Here is a 17,322-nt window from a genome sequence, read left to right as displayed (position 1 = left end):
ACATTACTATCTGGTCGACACGGGGTTCCGACGGAGCCATCCAGGACCGACTGCATCAAGCAGTCGATACAGTTTTCGAGTACGCGAGAAAATGCGGCTTAAGATGTGCTCCGGAAAGGTCGGAGCTCATAATCATTCGCCCCTGGAGCCGTTCCTCTACTCCCCCTATTACTGTGCACGTGGATGGCACACCGATACCACAGGTTAATAGTGCTCGTATCCTCGGCCTACACGTCCAAGCGGATGGCAGGTCAAACTACACTGTTTCCCTTCTATCCAGACAAGGTTGAGCAAATTCTGGCCATGATCCGGAGAGTCTCCAACAGGCGCTGGGGCCTTCGAGAAGAGGACCTGCTGCGCTTGGTGGAGGCATGCGTGATCAGCCGCCTTACATACCATCTCCCATTTCAGCGGTTGACCCAAGCGCAACAACTTCGCATAGACGCAATGATTCGCAAAGCGACGAAGCTGGCCCATGGCCTCCCGAACTATACTTCCACACACCGTCTCCTTAACTTAGGGACACATAACACACTAGGCGAGCTGCTAGAGGCACATTGGGTCAGCCATCGCCAGCGCCTCCTACTCACTCCTACTGGCCGCCATCTTCTCACACGGCTGGGATACTCTGTCCCACCCCTTGAGTCTGAAACCCGTCCCAACGATCTTGCCGTCAGCGGTACGCCAAGCACTAAGTATTCATCCATTGCCACGTAATATGCACCCCGAGCATAACAAAGGGCGGCGCAAAGCCCGTGTACGATACATTGGCCGCATGCTTGCAAACATCCCGGAAACACATACTTTATACAGGGACACAACACGCACTCAAGAGGGCTATACCTCGGTAGTTTTGGATGGCACCGAATCCCTGAGAGAGACTGCTGCAATGCGCGGAACAAATGCCGCTTACGGAGAAATTATCGGTGTTGCTCTTGCAATTCGATACGCCATCTGTGTTCCTGAGGAAGTGTATATATTGACGGACTCGCAACAGGCATGCCAGGCGTTCCTATCAGGACATGGCATCCCGAGTGCGGCGCACCAAATTCTCAGACAGATCCCGCAAAATACACCAACCACACTTCCCCGCATCCACTTACTCTGGACCCCTGGTCATACCTCGCTGCCGGGTAACGAACGCGCACATGCGGTTGCCCGAGAAATTTCCCTCCGGGCGACTCGGCGTGGTGAGGCGACTAGTTCAGAGTGGGGGGATCCCTTGCTCCGTTACAAAGACATACTCCGTCATTATACACGCATTCGTCGCACCCACGCCGCACCACCGCCGTCCTTCTCGCGGGAGGAAGCAGTGGCATTACACCAGTTACAAACCGCAACTTTTCCAAATCTTGTCTCTCTCAATAAATTCTACCCACACTGTTATGCATATCGTTGCCCTGGCTGTGGCAGCTCGCCCACAATCTTCCACGTCACGATTGAGTGCACTGCAAACCTCTTTCCTCCCTTGCCAACTCTCCTTTACCCCCTACGCAACAAAGAGCTGTGGGACGATGCCCTCCGCGACGGACCTCCCGAGGTCCTCCGAGCTGTGATACAACGGGCTCGAAACATCGCCGGAATCATCTTAGGGACCCTGGACTGAGGGTTCCTCCCACACTGCTCTCGCCATTCAAATATTATGAATAAAGATGTTTTACTCTCTCTTGCATCTCAAGCATTTTTACTTTAAAAAGGACCCATAACTCATCAACGCCGATTGTTCCAGAAAGTATTTCGAATTCCGGAAGGAATTCCTGTAATGCAAGTCCTATTTCATTTATGTTGGCTTGGCTGTAATTATACATCCTTCTGGCTCCCGAGCTTCGCGTCTTTTCGTACGTAAACTTCATTTCGCAAACCACAGCTTTATGGTCGCTGATACCTGGCACCACCAAAACTTTCCTAACCCAATTCGGCTGATTAGTTAAAATTAAGTCTAAGACGTTATTTTGTCTCGTACCTTCTGTTGCCACCTGGGTTAAGGAAAAACTGCATAGTATCATCAACAATTCCTTTGCCACTGCAGATGTAGCCCTAGTATTAGAAGGGTGCTTATTCCAAGAAAGCTCTGGGATGTTAAAGTCCCCGCCAATGACAAGGTAATCTGTATTGACTGTCTCTATCGTCCTTGAAAAATCAGACAAGACAGCAACATAGCTTGAAGGGGCCCTATAAAAAGAACATACTGATAATGTTTTCCCGTTTGGTAACGGAATCTTACACCATATATCCTCGCAATTTCCGCTGCCGATATCGAAAACGGAACAAGAAAGCAATGTGTGAACAAGTATAAAGACCCCGCCACCATTACGGTTTCTATCGTTCATAAAGCATGTGTAGCCGTTTGGAAGGACCTCATTGCTTGTTATTTCTTCATCTAGCCATGATTCCGTTCCAAGCACTACAGTTGGTTTGGTCATGCATAGAAGGTTGTGGAAATCATCTACTTTGTTCTTGATACTACGGCAGTTGACAACAAGGAAAGTTACATCTGCTACGGAGCTGCGCATGCGTCATGTCGTTTGCACAACCTGGCCACTACCTTCATCATATACATATGCTTGCCCGCTTATAAACAGCTTATCATATTTTAGGTTTGCGCGAGCACCATCAAGAGCATTCCTTTTGCCGAGTTCCCAAATAAACTTTCTTTTTCTGCGCACTGCCTCTGAAAAATCTTCTGATATACTAATATTGGATCCTTTTAGTTTCTTGGCACAATGCGTTGGCGGGCTAGTTGGTGCGAATCCATGAATACTTTGTTTAGCGCAAAACAACAGACACAAGATGGACGACCAGGTCCAGGCGCTACTCTCAATTGACATCATTTTATTGCGTCACTCCTTCATAGAACTAAAGGAACATGCGCAGTGGGCACCATGTGGTGGAGCCACCAACATCCGATCACAAGAGCGCACTCATGCGACAAAATCCAAAAAAAAAACATATTCAGCGCTGTATAAGGTTAAGGAAGGCACATTAATGCACTGTAACCCCAATGACTGAATGAAGAATGCTTCCGATAACTCTCGGGCGGTGGTGTCACGGCGCTTTTTCAAAATCGCGGTATCACGAAACATGGGTTTGCACTTGCATGTTTTACAATGCTGAGCCAAATGGGAATTTGTGCCTGTTGGTATGGATCGCTCATGTTCTCTAAGGCGCTCGTTAACACAGCGGCCTGACTGCCCTACATACACTTTGCCACATGACACGGGAATTTTATACACCACACCGACGCTGCAATCTATTGCAGCGTCGGTGTATTGCAACGGGTCAACCTATTGCAACGCAAAGCCATTTCTTCGTTGGAAAATATAGGCCTCACCAAGATTGTGAAAGATGTAAAACAATGTAAGGTACTAGCTCTAGAGCATTCAGGCCGCTGTGTTAACGAGCGCCTTAGAGAACATGAGCGATCCATACCAACAGGCACAGGTTCCCATTTGGCTCAGCATTGTAAAATATGCAAGTGCCAACCCATGTTTCGTGATACCACGATTTTGAAAAAGAGCCGTGACACCACCGCCCGAGAGTTATCGGAAGCATTCTTCATTCAGTCATTGGGGTCACAGTGCATTAATGTGCCTTCCTTAAAGGGACCCTGAAACGCTTTTGACGATTTTCTGCAAACGTACTGAGTCATTAGAGTAGGTCCTTCTGATCATTAATTGACACATCTAAGTGCTCTGCGTAAAGCATGTAATTTATAATAAGGTTTTAAAAATGCACATCGCTGCCGATGGCAGCGCACTGCTCGGCGGAATTTTAAGCCGCCCCTACCCATATGACCAAAATCCCCCATATGACGTCAGTGGGGCGAGCTATCCGATTGGCTGACCAGGGCGCGTGATCGATAATTTTTCCAACTTTATGGTAAACAAATGATCTTCGTAATAGTTGGAATGTTAGTTAATTTGTTTTTATGAAAAGAAAGTAGCATAAAGAGAATGCACAAGAACAATTTTTCAGTACACTTAAGCACTTCCGGCACACAGCAAGTGTCGTCTGCTTGTGTTACAACGTACTCCATTTTGACGAGAGCTCCGCGGTCACAGTTGGTCTCAGTCTTTTCGCGAGCACTATGATGCGACTTTGTTGCCTTGTGGACTGCAAACGTAGCGACTGGCAATATGTCAAGTTGCGACATCGTGTCCCTCTGCAAGGCAGCGTACGAGCGAACTGGCTGCTGCACATCGGACTACCGCTATCCGATCGGCGCCAGGATTTGCGCGTTTGTGGCCGTCACTTTACACCGGAAGATTACTAACGCAACAGCGTTTCGCGAGTCCCGTATTAGGGCAAACGTAAGCGCAAGGGGACAGGGTCTGGCAGCTTGACTGTGCCGTAACGGGATGAGCCGAGATGAGCAGAAGGGCAAATGTGAATGGTCTGCACGGTGCAGCCACCTGGTGGCATAGAGCGCAACCATACACAGAAGCAGCAACGAAGCGTATTCTTCTTTGCTGCTGGTGCGTATTTTTCGCAGGAGTGTAATCATCGACACGTTGTTTTTATAAATGTTTAAAATGTTTTACACTTGGTTAGAGCAATATTAGCACTTTCTTTGGCTTGTTAAGCGCTACGCCAACAAGTGTCTGGACCGTGTAGACCGATCAGGCCGCTCACGTACGTCTACGCCAAAGTTCCTTCATCAGCTTGAGTTTATGCCTCCATTGATTTGCCGAAATGACCAGCTTGCCTGTGGTTAACGGAATACCAGACACGTTCGGCGCTACGACAGAATGCTCGCAACGCACGCTGCTTCGATAGCTCTCGCTTGGGGTCGACGGCCAAGCGGCTAGCGGAGAGGTCTCGCGCGGGCGGGGGCGGGCTCCAAAACAACCGGAAGTGGACGATGTGACGTCGCATCGTGACGCAGGACCAGTGAAGGCGGAGCGTAGCCCCGCTCGCTCGGCGAACGAGTTGAGGAGGAAAAGCGTGAATGGGGAGGAGGGTAACTTCTAATCGCTTGTAGCTCCATTAATACGTAACGCTTCACTTAAATTGTGGTGCGAATGTTCTACTTAAGCTGCACCCTACGCGTCTACAAAATTTGTCCGAACCGTTTCAGGGGCCCTTTAACCTTATACAGCGCTGAATATGGTTTTTTGGATTCTGTCGCATGAGTGCGCTCTTGTGATCGGATGTTGGTGGCTCCACCACATGGTGCTCACTGCGCATGTTCCTTTAGTTTCGGCTGTCTATAAAGGAGTGATGCAATGAAATGATGTCAGTTGAGAGTAGCGCCTTGTCCTGGTCGTCTTTCTTGTGTCTGTTGTTTTGCGCTAAACAAAGTCTTCATAGTTTCTTGGCGTTGGCTAAAATTGCCTGTTTGTCTTTAAACATTGAAAACATTGCAATGAGCGGCCGAGGTTTATTGGCCTGGGACCGGCCAAGTCTGTGTGCCCTTTTAATCTGCACTGGCGTTAGTCCTAAACGTGATACAATTTCTTGTACTTTTTTTCTCGGAGACAGCGGGCAGTTCAAGACTTTCACTGTCAGGGACACCATAAAATATCAGGTTATATCGCCTGCTGCGGTTTTCCAAGTCGTCTATTTTACGGGATAAGGCCTTCACCGTGCTGTGAGTATCTTCAGTTTTCTTCCTACATTCAGTAACAGCTCCTCTTAGGTTTGCGAACTGTGTTATTGCACTTTCCACAGAATCTAATCGTGACTTAAGCTATTCTATAGCTATTTGGCCTTCATTCTGCGATGTTTCGATAGCCTGTAATTTGGCCTTTATTTCCCTTTGGCCATCCAAAATTAGATTCAGTGTTTCAGCAGTAGTTGGGCCAGGATTAGCTCTACGTCACCGCACAGGAATAAAAGCAAAAAATAGAATGCATATCTTCGCAGTAAAAAAAAACGACGTTGGCATGACAACGCACAGTGCGGTACTTTGAATCCACACTTCAACCACGGGGCATAACCGGCACCATGAACACGTGAAAGGTGAAACTATCATTCGAATAATCACCAACCTGCGTTAGCAGAAGAAAATGCGTTGGTTGGTGCCGGCCTCGCGCCCCGATGCTACACTGATCCAGTCCGCCTTTTGTACACCGTAGACACGGCCTTCATTCGCCCAAGGTTCGTTGGCTAATAGTCGCCACTGTCCAAACAAGGTAGCCGGGCACACATCGACGTCGCTGCCGCCGTAGCTTGCGTGCTACGGCCCTCTGCGTCTGCGCTGCCATTCCGATGAGGTGGCTGTGCGTCGGTGCAGCTGATAACCTGCGTTAGCAGAAAAAAAATGCGTGAGTGGCACAATCATGTTGGTGCCGGCCTCACGCCCCCCTTCAGCTCGCATTGGTGGTTGTTTGGATCAGCGTTGTGTTCTCCGCAGTTGTCACATAGTTCGTCGTTTGGATTAGGGCAGACGTCTTGTCTGTGTCTTATCTCCCCGCAAGATCTGCAGTACTGGACCGACTTTCTGTGAAGTCAGCAGCGGCTGAGCGTACATCCAACTTTAACGTAGAACGGCACGTGCGGCCCCTCGAAGGTGATCACTGCTGACGTCGATCTTTCCAGCATTCTAGCGTACGGGATTTTGCACTTGTTAGTCGTTGATAGTAGATCTACTAGCTGCTCGTCGGTGGTGCCTTCCTCTATTCCGTGAACAACGCCACGTACAGTCGCGATCAAATTGAAGGTGATCGCGCGAGCATCAACCGGCGGGGCCTTCCAAGAAGCATAGCGGCCGATTTCAGAACCGTGAAGATAAAGATTCGCTGCCTTCTTCCCCTTTTATGCTCTTCCAGGCTGCAATCGTCACCCCCAAGACTACCTTGCCACATTTTTGTGTTTGTTTCCTTTTCATGGCAATGATGTCTATGCGTCGCTGTCTCATGCATATCTTGGCTAACAATGACGCCTCTGTGCAAAAGCTGATGAGGCAATCGAAATGAATTCGCAGGTTATCTTGTAAAGGGTGACGAGTGACAGCTGCTCATTGAACAGCAAAAGAGAGGGGAGCTATCCGATGTTTCCCTCTCGACTGACGGTGATGACGTAACGTGGCGCTGCTCCTAGTTTCGGTCGCCGCTCGAGCGATCACCTTCAAATTGATCGCGACTGTACAGTGCCCGGAATTGGCCTGAGGTACGGTGTGACTTCGTATGTTGCGCCCTATTTCGATGCTTGTTATTTCCGCTAGTTTAAGTGCGCAGTCCTCTTCTTCGGTACTTGCCAGAATTAGTACGGTACTTGCCAAACTTGCTAGTTTTGTTGCCACTGTGTCTGTATGATCACTTTAGCATAGAGCTCCTGGGATGTGACTCCGCATGCTTGGGCTATAATCCTTTTGCTATCACTCAATCTTCCCAGTTTGATACTTTCACACCGGCTTTAGGTCTGTACACAATCTTGTAATGGTTTTCTGATAGCGGTGGAGTCGTTGGCCAGCGAGGACGTGGCTTGCTTGCGTTGGTTCGGCCCCATGGCTTTCGAGGAGCTTGTTGCCGTTTTCCATCATTCGTGTTCTGCCCCTTGCTGTGTTCGTATGAGAACTCCTTCTGCGTATTCCACGTTGCAATGGATTCTTTCTTCTTATGTCGCGCTAGTAGCATCACCCACGGTCCGTTCTTGCATAGTCTTTTTCCGCTGTTGCTGTCGAACGTCGGCTCCGTGTCGTTCATCTCTGCTTCATTATTTGTTATTCCTGCTATGCAATTCGTTCAGTCAACTTCCATAACGCTTGGTTGCGGCTACGTTTGAAGAGAGAAAAAACATTTTAAAAAGCCGTTGTCGGGCGGCCCGGCGTGCACGTGCATCTCGAGGTACGAGGCGCGTGGTCCCGGGCAGCGGGGCTCGGTAACCGTGGGTAGGCTTAGTTGGGCACGGCCGTCGCATTGCAAGTTTCAGGAATAGTACTTGCGTGAAGAAAAAACTCACGTCGGTGTGCGTGGTCTGTCTGAATGGCGTTTCTTGAGCTGAGTCGGATGCTGCGGACAGTTAGGCGTTGCGTGGGGGCGATCCGCAGGAATTGCAAGCTGAATCGGGAGCACACGTATAGCAAGTCTGCTCGGTTGGGTGTAAACTTGGGTTGCAAAGACTGTGCACCTTAAAAACAGTTCTACCCTTTGGAGTGTATATTTACCACACAACGATAATCATCTGCCTTGCTTGCGTTTCCTTTCTTGTAAACGCCGCGCTCGTTACTTTACTGTCGATAATGCTCTGTCATGCTAATAACGCGCATCCCGTTCCTGACTTGGAAGTACCGGGCTTGCAGCGTTAAAGAGAGGAAATGCAGGCAAGACAGATGACGATTGTCGTTGTGTGGCAAATATACACCACAAAGGGTGTAACTGTTTTTAGAATGCACTTTAAAAACAGTTGTACCTTTTGGGGTGAATATTTGCCACACAAGGATAATCGTCATCTGCCTTGCTTGCGTTTCCCCTCTTGAAAACTCTGCGCTCGCTACTTTCCTGTCGATAATGCTGTGTGAAGCTGATAAAGGCCGATCCACACGACGGACCAATTCCGCGGGCCGCTCGGTCACGTGATGCGACGTACGTCACGGCCCGCCGCGGTCCGGTCCGGCGCAGAGCACATCCACACGGCGGACCGCCATAGCAGACGGCAGAGCAGACCAACCAGCTACACTATCGGCCAGAGTGTTATCATTGTTATCATACCGGCTCGATTCCCACAAAGCCGGGAACTGCTCAACGAGGTATACAAAATGAAAAAACCTCCTCGTCACTCCAAGAGGACACAGTGTTTAAAAAATATATCTGCTGCACGAACGTGTAGGCCCGTGGTGTAGGCGGAACTGCGAACATGAAACGACTGGCTTTTGCTGAGCCGAAAACTAGATTGGATTTGGACAGACACTCCGTTGCCGGACAACATTCGTTGGCTAAGCCAAAATCGCTGCGGTTTGCATGCGGTCCGCCGCCAAACGGAAGCGGGAAAAGCCTCGGCAATTTGTTGGACCGCGAGGGCCGCGGTCTTGCGCGGGCCAAAGGCGGTACGCACGAACTGGTGACGTCCTATCACGTGATGCGCGGACCGCGGTCCAAAAGAGCAATTTGGTCCGTCGTGTGGATCGGCCTTAACGCGCAAGCCGTTCGTGACTAGGAAGTACCGGGCTCGCAGCGGTAAAGAAAGGAAATTCGAGCAAGGCAGATGACTATTATCGGTTGGGGACAAAATAAAACCCAAAGGGTGTAAACTTTTTTTTTTTAGAGCGAGGTTCAGCGACATGGCCAGTCAAAGTTGGTGGAATCTTCAATGAGCCGCCGACAGCGGGTCAGCTCAATTTGAATTATGGAGTTTTCCATGCCAAAATGACGATCTGATTACGAGGCACGCCGTAGTGGGGGACTCCAGAATAATTTGGACTAAAAATTAAATTATGGTGATTTACAGTAACAATCCAGAGCCTCTCACTATTCTTGCTGAACAGTTACCTGATTTAGTTACCTTCCATGACCTCTCACAATTAGTTAAAGAACTGACACGTATTCATAAAAACGCTAAATCAATCCTTGATCTTTTCTTGTCGGGAGAGGTATACTCGGGAGTGATCCCGTAGTTCACATTCTCGAGGATATATCAGAACACAAGCTAATAACTATAACTCTTAATCTTCACCATATACCGAAAAAAAAAGTGCGAATTGTTCCGATTTTCACACATGCGAATGACGTAGGCATTCTGGATGCGCTGGACGGCTCGTTTTCTGATTTTCTTTCATTGTATCAAGCGAGCGACTGCAGTGTCGATGAGCTCTGGCATTTCTTCAAAAGTCTCGTGCTCAAGTGCATCAAAGATTCCGTGCCTCACTGAACAAAAAGAATTAATAATACAAAACCACGGCTTAATAAGGAGGTTGTTCGCCTAGAATGCAAGGCGAAAAGGATAAGAAAAACGAGCCAGCAACGCTCTTCGAAGCCAAAGTATCTAAACTTTGTGACGGTACGCCTGGCTCTTAAAGACGGTATTTCAACAGCAACAGCAGATCATTACTTCAATGTAACTATGAAAAACTTTCTTTGTTCAGCTCCGGCCGGCTAAGTTCTGGCAGCATTTTTCTTCTGGGCGAAAATCGCAGTAAAGTCTTTCCATTCACGGTGACAATGCGGCTGACAAAACACAGCTTGCATCGGCTTTTAATTGATTTGTCAGCTCAGTCTACTCAGGACACTGGCAGCCAACCGCACTTCATTCCTATAATTGATGTTCCACCTATTAGTGACACTTCCGTATCCGAGCAAAGTGTGCTGTCACTGTTCCTAAACTTGGACTCGAAGAAAACCCCAGGAGTTGGCGGCATACCCAACACTTTTCTTATTAGGTGCACTGAATGGCGAAAACACCCGTGTCCTTAGATTTAGGTGCACATTATAAAGAACCTCAGGTGGTTGAAATTTCCAGAGTCCTCCGCTACGGCGTGCCTCATAATCGGAAAGTGGTTTTGGCACATAAAACGCCATAATTTAGTTTTTTTTTCAGTGAAGCTCTTCATCACATAGAAAAATGGTGCGAGACCTGGCCAATTAAAATTAACCCATTAAAAACGGTTCTCATGAGCATTACTAGAAAGCGCTTACCATTACAATTTAACTACTGTTTAAATGCAAGCTTATTATCTGAAGTAGAACATTATAAGTATTTAGTGTCAGTTACCTCGGATCTTCGGTGGAACGAGCACATTTCTTACATCAAGAAGAAAGCAGTAAGCGAACTTGGGTACTTAAGACGAACACTGAGACAGGCACCACGGGATATTAACCTGATGACATAAAAAAACGTTTATCCGACTGATCATAGAATATGCGTCAATGGTGTGGAACCCGTACACGAAATAAAATACTGCCCAGTTAGAAAGCATTCAAAGAAAATCAGTCAGATTTGTTCACAAAACCTACAACTGGCGTGCATCTGATAGTGCCTTGGTGAAAAAGGCTGGATTCGTTTCAGTCCTGGTGCCATGCTGATCGGTTACAGTATCAATATCTACTCTATCACAATAAAATAGGAAGAGCAAAGGATGATTTTATCCAGTCTGTCACCACACGAACCACACGCTCTCATCAGCCTATTCATGTCCACTGCAGGACGAAGGCCTCTCCCTGCGATCTCCAATTACCCCTGTCCTGTGCCAGCAGATTCCAAAAAGCACCCGCAAATTTCCTAATTTCGCCACTCCATCTAGTCTTCTGCCATCCTCTACTGCACTTTTCTTCTCTTGGTACTCATTGTGTTACCCTAATGGTCCAACGGTTATCTAGTCTGCGCATTACATGACCTGCCCTGCGCCATTTTTTTTTTCTCTTTATAGAATATAGTCTATGCCCGTTTGCTCTCTGATCCAAACTACTCTCTTTCTGTCTCTTAAAGTTATGCCTAGCATTCTTCGTTCCATCGCTCTTTGCGCGGTCCTTAACTTGTTCTCAAGCTTCTTTGTCAGCCGCCAAGTCGCTGCGCCGTATGTCAGCACCGGTAAAATACGCCGATTGTATACTTGCCTTTTCAATGATAACGGTAAGCTCCCATTCAGGAGTTCACGATGTCTGCCGTACGCGATCCAAACCATTTTTGTTTTGTGAACTTCCTTCTTATGGTCCGGGTACCCTGCGATTAGTTAACCTAGGTAAACATACTCCTCCACAGACTCTAGCGGCTGACTTGCGATCTTGAACTCTTGGTTCCTTGCCATTATCATTATCTTTGTCTTCTGCATATTAATCTTCAGTCCCACTCTTACACTCTCCCTGTTAAGGTCCTGAATCATTTGTTGTAACTCGTCTGCATTGTTGCTGAATACAACAATGTCATCGGCAAACCGAAGGTTGTTGAGGTGTTCACCGTCAATCTTTAACTCCTAAGCCTTCCCAGTTTATTAGCTTGAATACTTCTTCTAAGCACGCAGTGAATAGCATTGGAGAGATTGTCTCCTTGTCTGACCTCTTTGTTTATAGGTATCTTTCTATTTTTCTAGTGTAGAATTAAGGTGGCTGTGGAATCTCTGTAGATATTTTCTAGGGTATTTACGCAAGCGGTCTGTACTCCTTGATTACGCAATGCCTCTGACTGCTATCTCTACTGAATCAAATGCTTTTTCGTAATCTATGAAAGCCATATAGAGAGGTTTATCGTACTCTGCGGATTTCTCGTTAACCTGGTTATGACAAGGATGTGATTCATTGTAGAGTAACCTTTCCTGAAGCCAGCCTGCTCCCTTGGTTGACTAAATTCCAGTGTATGTAGTCCTTATTCTATTGGAGATTATTTTGGTAAATATTTTATATAATACTGAGAGTAAGCTGATGGGCCTATAATATTTTTAGTTCTTTAACGTCGCCCTTTTTGTGGATTAGTATGTGTGCATTCTTACAGTTTTCTGGGACCCTTGCAGTCGATAGACACTTCGTATAGAGAGCCACCAGTTTTTCTAGCATTATGTCTCCTCCATCTTTGATTAAATCGGCTGTTATTCCATCCTCTCCTGCCGCTTTTCCCCGTTTCATGCCTTGCAAGGCCTTTCTGACCTCATCTCTAGTTATGGAGGAGTTTCTGTATACTGTTCATTATTGTTTTGAATAGAGTGCTCCCGAGACATCTGGGTACTGTAAAGGTCACTATAGAATTCTTCCGCTGCATTTACTATATCTTTGAGATTGCTGATGATATTATCCTGCTTGTCTTTTAGTGCATACATCTTGGTTTGTCCTATGCCAAGTTTCCTTCTCACTGATTTCAGGCTTGATACCTTTAAAAATTCATCCTTTCCACGAACGGTGCGAGAATGGAACATGCTTCCTGCCGACGTGGAATGCTCATCTACGGCTGCTTTCGTTTCAGCCCTGAAGGCTCACCTGTCGATAATTTAATTAATCATGTAATTCTTTTGTTTTCTTTTGTCTAGACATACATTTCCTGTGTTTCCTTGTATGTGTATGTTTTACCATTTTACCCTGTATGTTTTCCGATGGGACTTACACTGTACTTGTACACAAAACCACTCCTGGTATTATATTTTTATGCGCAAGCAATGTTATGCAAAATATGTATTGCCTGTATTATGTATTCGTGCATCTTGTACCCCACTCCTGCTCACAGCTTTTCCACGCTAAAAGTATTGCTGAAATAAACAAATAAAAATAAATAAATAAAACCACAATCTGATGACAAGGCACGCCGTAGTGGGGGACTCTAGAAATCTGTACCACCTGGGGTTCTTGAACGTGCACCTAAATCCAAGTACAGGGGCGTTTTCGTATTTCGCCCCCATCGAAATGCAGCTGCCATGGCCAGGATTCAATCCCGCGACCTCATGCTTAGCAGCCCAATACCATAGCCACTAAGCAACCACGTCGGGTCAGATAAGCTTGGCTGCAGAAGTGGTAAAAGCGCTGCATTGTAAGTAGGAGGCCGAGGTTCACTAGACAAGTTCACTCGTCCAGAGACTCCAGAAAATATTGCAGCGTTTCGCACCGCAATTTCCTTCTACAGTTGTAATTTGGTCACAGCGCATGCATCAATAATGACCTGGACATACTATCACATGGTTCTTGTTAAACTTTTTCGCGCACAAAGACAGGACGTCGAACGAAGAAGGAACACACGACATGCACACACTTCAACTGGCTTTTATTGTGACAGCAACGTATATATATATATACGCTTCCACAATCTGGAAAAAACAGGATGGCAAGAAAACAAACCACGCTCAAACCACATAGCCACACGTGCCGGCGAAACCAACCCTTGTCACTGTTATTCCTTTTCACCGTCCAGAAACCTCACTTCCTTATCACTTAATGCTACCGACGGGGCACTAATACAACTCTGATCATGCAGAAGAATTTCTCTGGCCTCAATTATCTCCCTGGTTAGCCGATTTACGTGAAAACAATATCGTGCATCTGTTAAAGATAAGATAACAACCATTGCATGACTTGCAGTGTTCTGCCATGTGGCCTTCAATGCCTTGCTTTACCTTGCGCAGATGTTCTGCTAGCCTCTCGTTTACGCATCGGCTGGTTCGGCCGATATAACACTTGCCGCACGAGAAGGGAACCCAATATACTACACATTCTTTGCATGCAACGAACTTGTTTTGATGCTTAATCATGCATTTTGGTCCCTCATTCTTAATTGGGCAGCTTTTCCTGCAGTCTTTCAAGTTTTTGGGGAGCCGAGAACACGACTTTGACGTCAGAGCGAGATCCTATCTTCTTTAGGTGATGTGAAATTTTATGGAAATATGGAATGACAACCATTTTTTTCTTTTCTTCTGGCTTCTATCACAGCTAAATAAATGATGCTATTGCAAATATATCCTCTCGCAAAGAACGCCATGTGCCGAGCCCTCAAACACTTCATTCTCTTTACGACAGCTAGGCAAGGATATGCCACCACACGTGTCCTTTACCCAAACGCTGGTCCCTATCACTTCCAAACAGATCTCCAGTGTGCCAAGGCGGTTGGTCATGCCCATGAAAAATATGTCTAAAAAGGATAATCAACAGGTATGCATAGTTCCTGTCCTGGTCAAGACTTTTCTTAGCCATGGATGCCTACAGGTACTTAAACCAGTCCTCCGAACATTAGGCTATAAGTTGGCTAATAAACATTTTTGCAAGACCTGAAAACTTCATGTGACATTCCCACAATTTTGCAATAATGGTGTTGGAACAACTATACCAGTTTTATCGCAACAGCAATCATACGGACACTCGAGGCGCCGTGTTCTTCTGCCTTCTGCTGCTGGCATGAGCATTGTAGGCATGCACTCTACGCGTACTAGCGTTCCTGCTGAGCTGTTGCGTGTATGCTTTGGCCTGAGCAGTAAACGTCAGGCTAACGTTATCGAATATTTAATTAACTGACGGGTGCTGTCAAACGCAGACAGTTTCCAGTCAGTCATCTCGTGCACCATCGAGGTGCAACGCCACGGGAGGCGCTTATCACACCAGCATTGCGAGACGCCTCGTAGCTTCTTCTGGGCCTTTCTCTGCTCTCTCCCTTGCAGAGAAGCACAAAGGTGAATGCTTCTACCTTTAAACAAAGAGCTCTCTTTCTCTTCCCATCGCTGGTAGTGACCAGGGCGCTGCTCCTTTTGCACAGCAGAAGCTTTAAGCAGAAGAGACCTTGAGTGTCGCATCTCGTCAACATGTTGCACCTGCACATAGTTCGAGCATTGTCCAAGGAGTTCAAGCGCAAAGCTAAACATTGCTATTGAGGTCATCACCCTTCCAGCAAAACTGCCAAGTTTTTTCAGGGAGCTTTTAGAGCAATATAGAAGGGTGTCTACAAAATTAGTTCCGGCCAATTTTTAAATGAGGCACGAACATCGGGGGAAAAAATACTTCCATCGTCAGGTAGAGTAATGTATAGACCTTTCTTCAAATGCGAACCATTTTTTAAAGGCATTTACCGTAGCACAGCACTACATTTCCTATGCTCGTGTCGCGATAACATGCTGTCATTGAATAAAAACAGGCGCGGCATAATGTAACGATTCTTTTCCATCTTTTCATACCATCAACCACTCGCGACCAGTCGATCCTGGTGACAACATAAATGGAGTGCCAATCCTGACCACTGATGCAGAGTGAAAGGAAAAGAACTTGAAAAGAATCGTTACAACAAAATTTAACCTGGACAATGCATACTAGTAAAATAGTCGGCAAAGCTAATGAAAGGATCAGGTACATTAGACAAATGCTTGATTGCAGCGTGAGCAGATGAAGACAGAATGTGCAAGACAGCCTAGGAACTTGGTAATTTTCTGTACAGGAAGAACAAGTTGGTGCAATGCTGCACCAACTAGCCCAACGAAACGATTTAGCAGCAGACACTTGCTACAAGAACCTGCACTAGAGATCGTGAACTTCATGCAACAAATGCGAAGTCAATCTGCGCCATTGGTTAATGTAATGTGCAAGTCGCATTTGCACGATATTAAGAGTATTTTGAAAAAACATTGTTTTACAATCATTTTAATTATTGCCTAATTATCACTACAGCCACATGAAAAGATGCAGTCATAAAAACAATGCCATCAACACACGGAGAAAATGGTGCGTCAACCAACTTCTGCCTTGCGGAAGCTGTTGCAACTAAATGTGTGCCAACTTCCGCTACATAACATCACTGCCCTGCTGCTATTGGCACTGCAGTTTTATGTCGTGCGAGAGTGAAATGGTGGCATCCAGAGCTGTGAAAACTCTATCTAGTTGAGGGTCCCTCATTTTTGCTTCTATTTTGAAGCTTCTGTGACAGACTATTTGGGTTTGTGTGCATTCATAATTCCTTATGCTCTTCTTTGACATGCAGGGATCTAGAGCAAGAATGGTGGCCTTAAAGGGGTCATGACACGGTCGTCTGGCTATTCTCAGTTGTATCATTGTAACTGAGGACAGAGGGCCCTACATGGTTGTACACGCAAAAGAACTGCTCTCGGCACACATTTTAACTAGAAATATGAGTTTGAAATCGCTGCCTCTGAGCCCCTCCCACTGACAGGGAACGCCATTCTGAATGGACTGTGTGATGTCAGGAAATATGTGGGGCCACTGCTGTGTCTGCTCCAAAACAGTTCAAGGCCACATCGAATGTTTTGCTCCACATGCTCTGGCACCCAACGGCGAAGCAGGGGCATCACCATTAAATTGTGCCCACAATTGTTTCATTCGTGTGATAAAACGCAACAGCAGCCCGCCGAGAAGCACATGCAAGAACAAAACGACACATGGTGGTCACGACATATTTCCAGCTGCCTATGACTTCTGGCTCTTGCAGTACACAAAAGCATCGCCTTCGACATCAGTTTTCGTTACTCCGTGGGAGCCGTTTACAGGCGAGCGAATTAATTTCATCATGACTCAGTGTTGCCAGACTGCTGTATCGTTCAACTGCGAAAAAAAAAAAAAATTCACATGGAAATTTTCTACCACACCAAATGCACTCAAGTTTGGTCAGCTTTCTGTGGGACATGTACGGTCTAAAAGCTAGAAAATTCAAGCTAGAAAATTTGGTGTCATGGTCCCTTTAAAAATGTGATGCAGGGCCCTTTAGAGTACACTTTGCCAGACATGAAGCAAACAGCTTACATAATGTTAAGATCCATAATTGGATAAGCCAGTGACCCAGCTTAGGACCCATACTAAAGACCCTTATTGCAAAACCAGAACAGGTTCTATAATGTGCACTGCATTTTATTTGCTTTTGGTACCGTGAAAACTACGCAGTATCTTCACTTTATCAGAAAGCATAAATCCCTCTGCTTGACTCAAGGAGGGAGCAAGGAAGGCTTAACCTCTTTCGCAGCATACTGGGCAACCATGCATTAAA

The 17,322-nt window shown here is 46.4% G+C and overlaps 1 protein-coding gene across 1 annotated transcript in view; it reads right to left on the bottom strand.

The window, feature by feature from the left end:
- Positions 1–13,597: 13,597 nt before the first annotated feature.
- Syx18 (syntaxin 18) overlaps positions 13,598–17,322 on the bottom strand; it is a 28,973-nt gene continuing 25,248 nt past the window's right edge. The window contains exon 10 of the mRNA XM_075677098.1: positions 13,598–15,148. Coding sequence (XP_075533213.1) covers positions 14,822–15,148 — 327 coding nt within the window. The 3' untranslated portion in view covers positions 13,598–14,821. The remainder of the gene's footprint in view (positions 15,149–17,322) is intronic.

This window comes from Dermacentor variabilis, unplaced genomic scaffold (assembly GCF_050947875.1).
Source record: "Dermacentor variabilis isolate Ectoservices unplaced genomic scaffold, ASM5094787v1 scaffold_12, whole genome shotgun sequence".
In the NCBI taxonomy this organism is placed as follows: Eukaryota; Metazoa; Arthropoda; class Arachnida; order Ixodida; family Ixodidae; genus Dermacentor; species Dermacentor variabilis.
The sequence above is the reverse complement of the archived record's forward strand: the minus strand, read 5'-3'. Positions and strand labels throughout refer to the sequence as shown.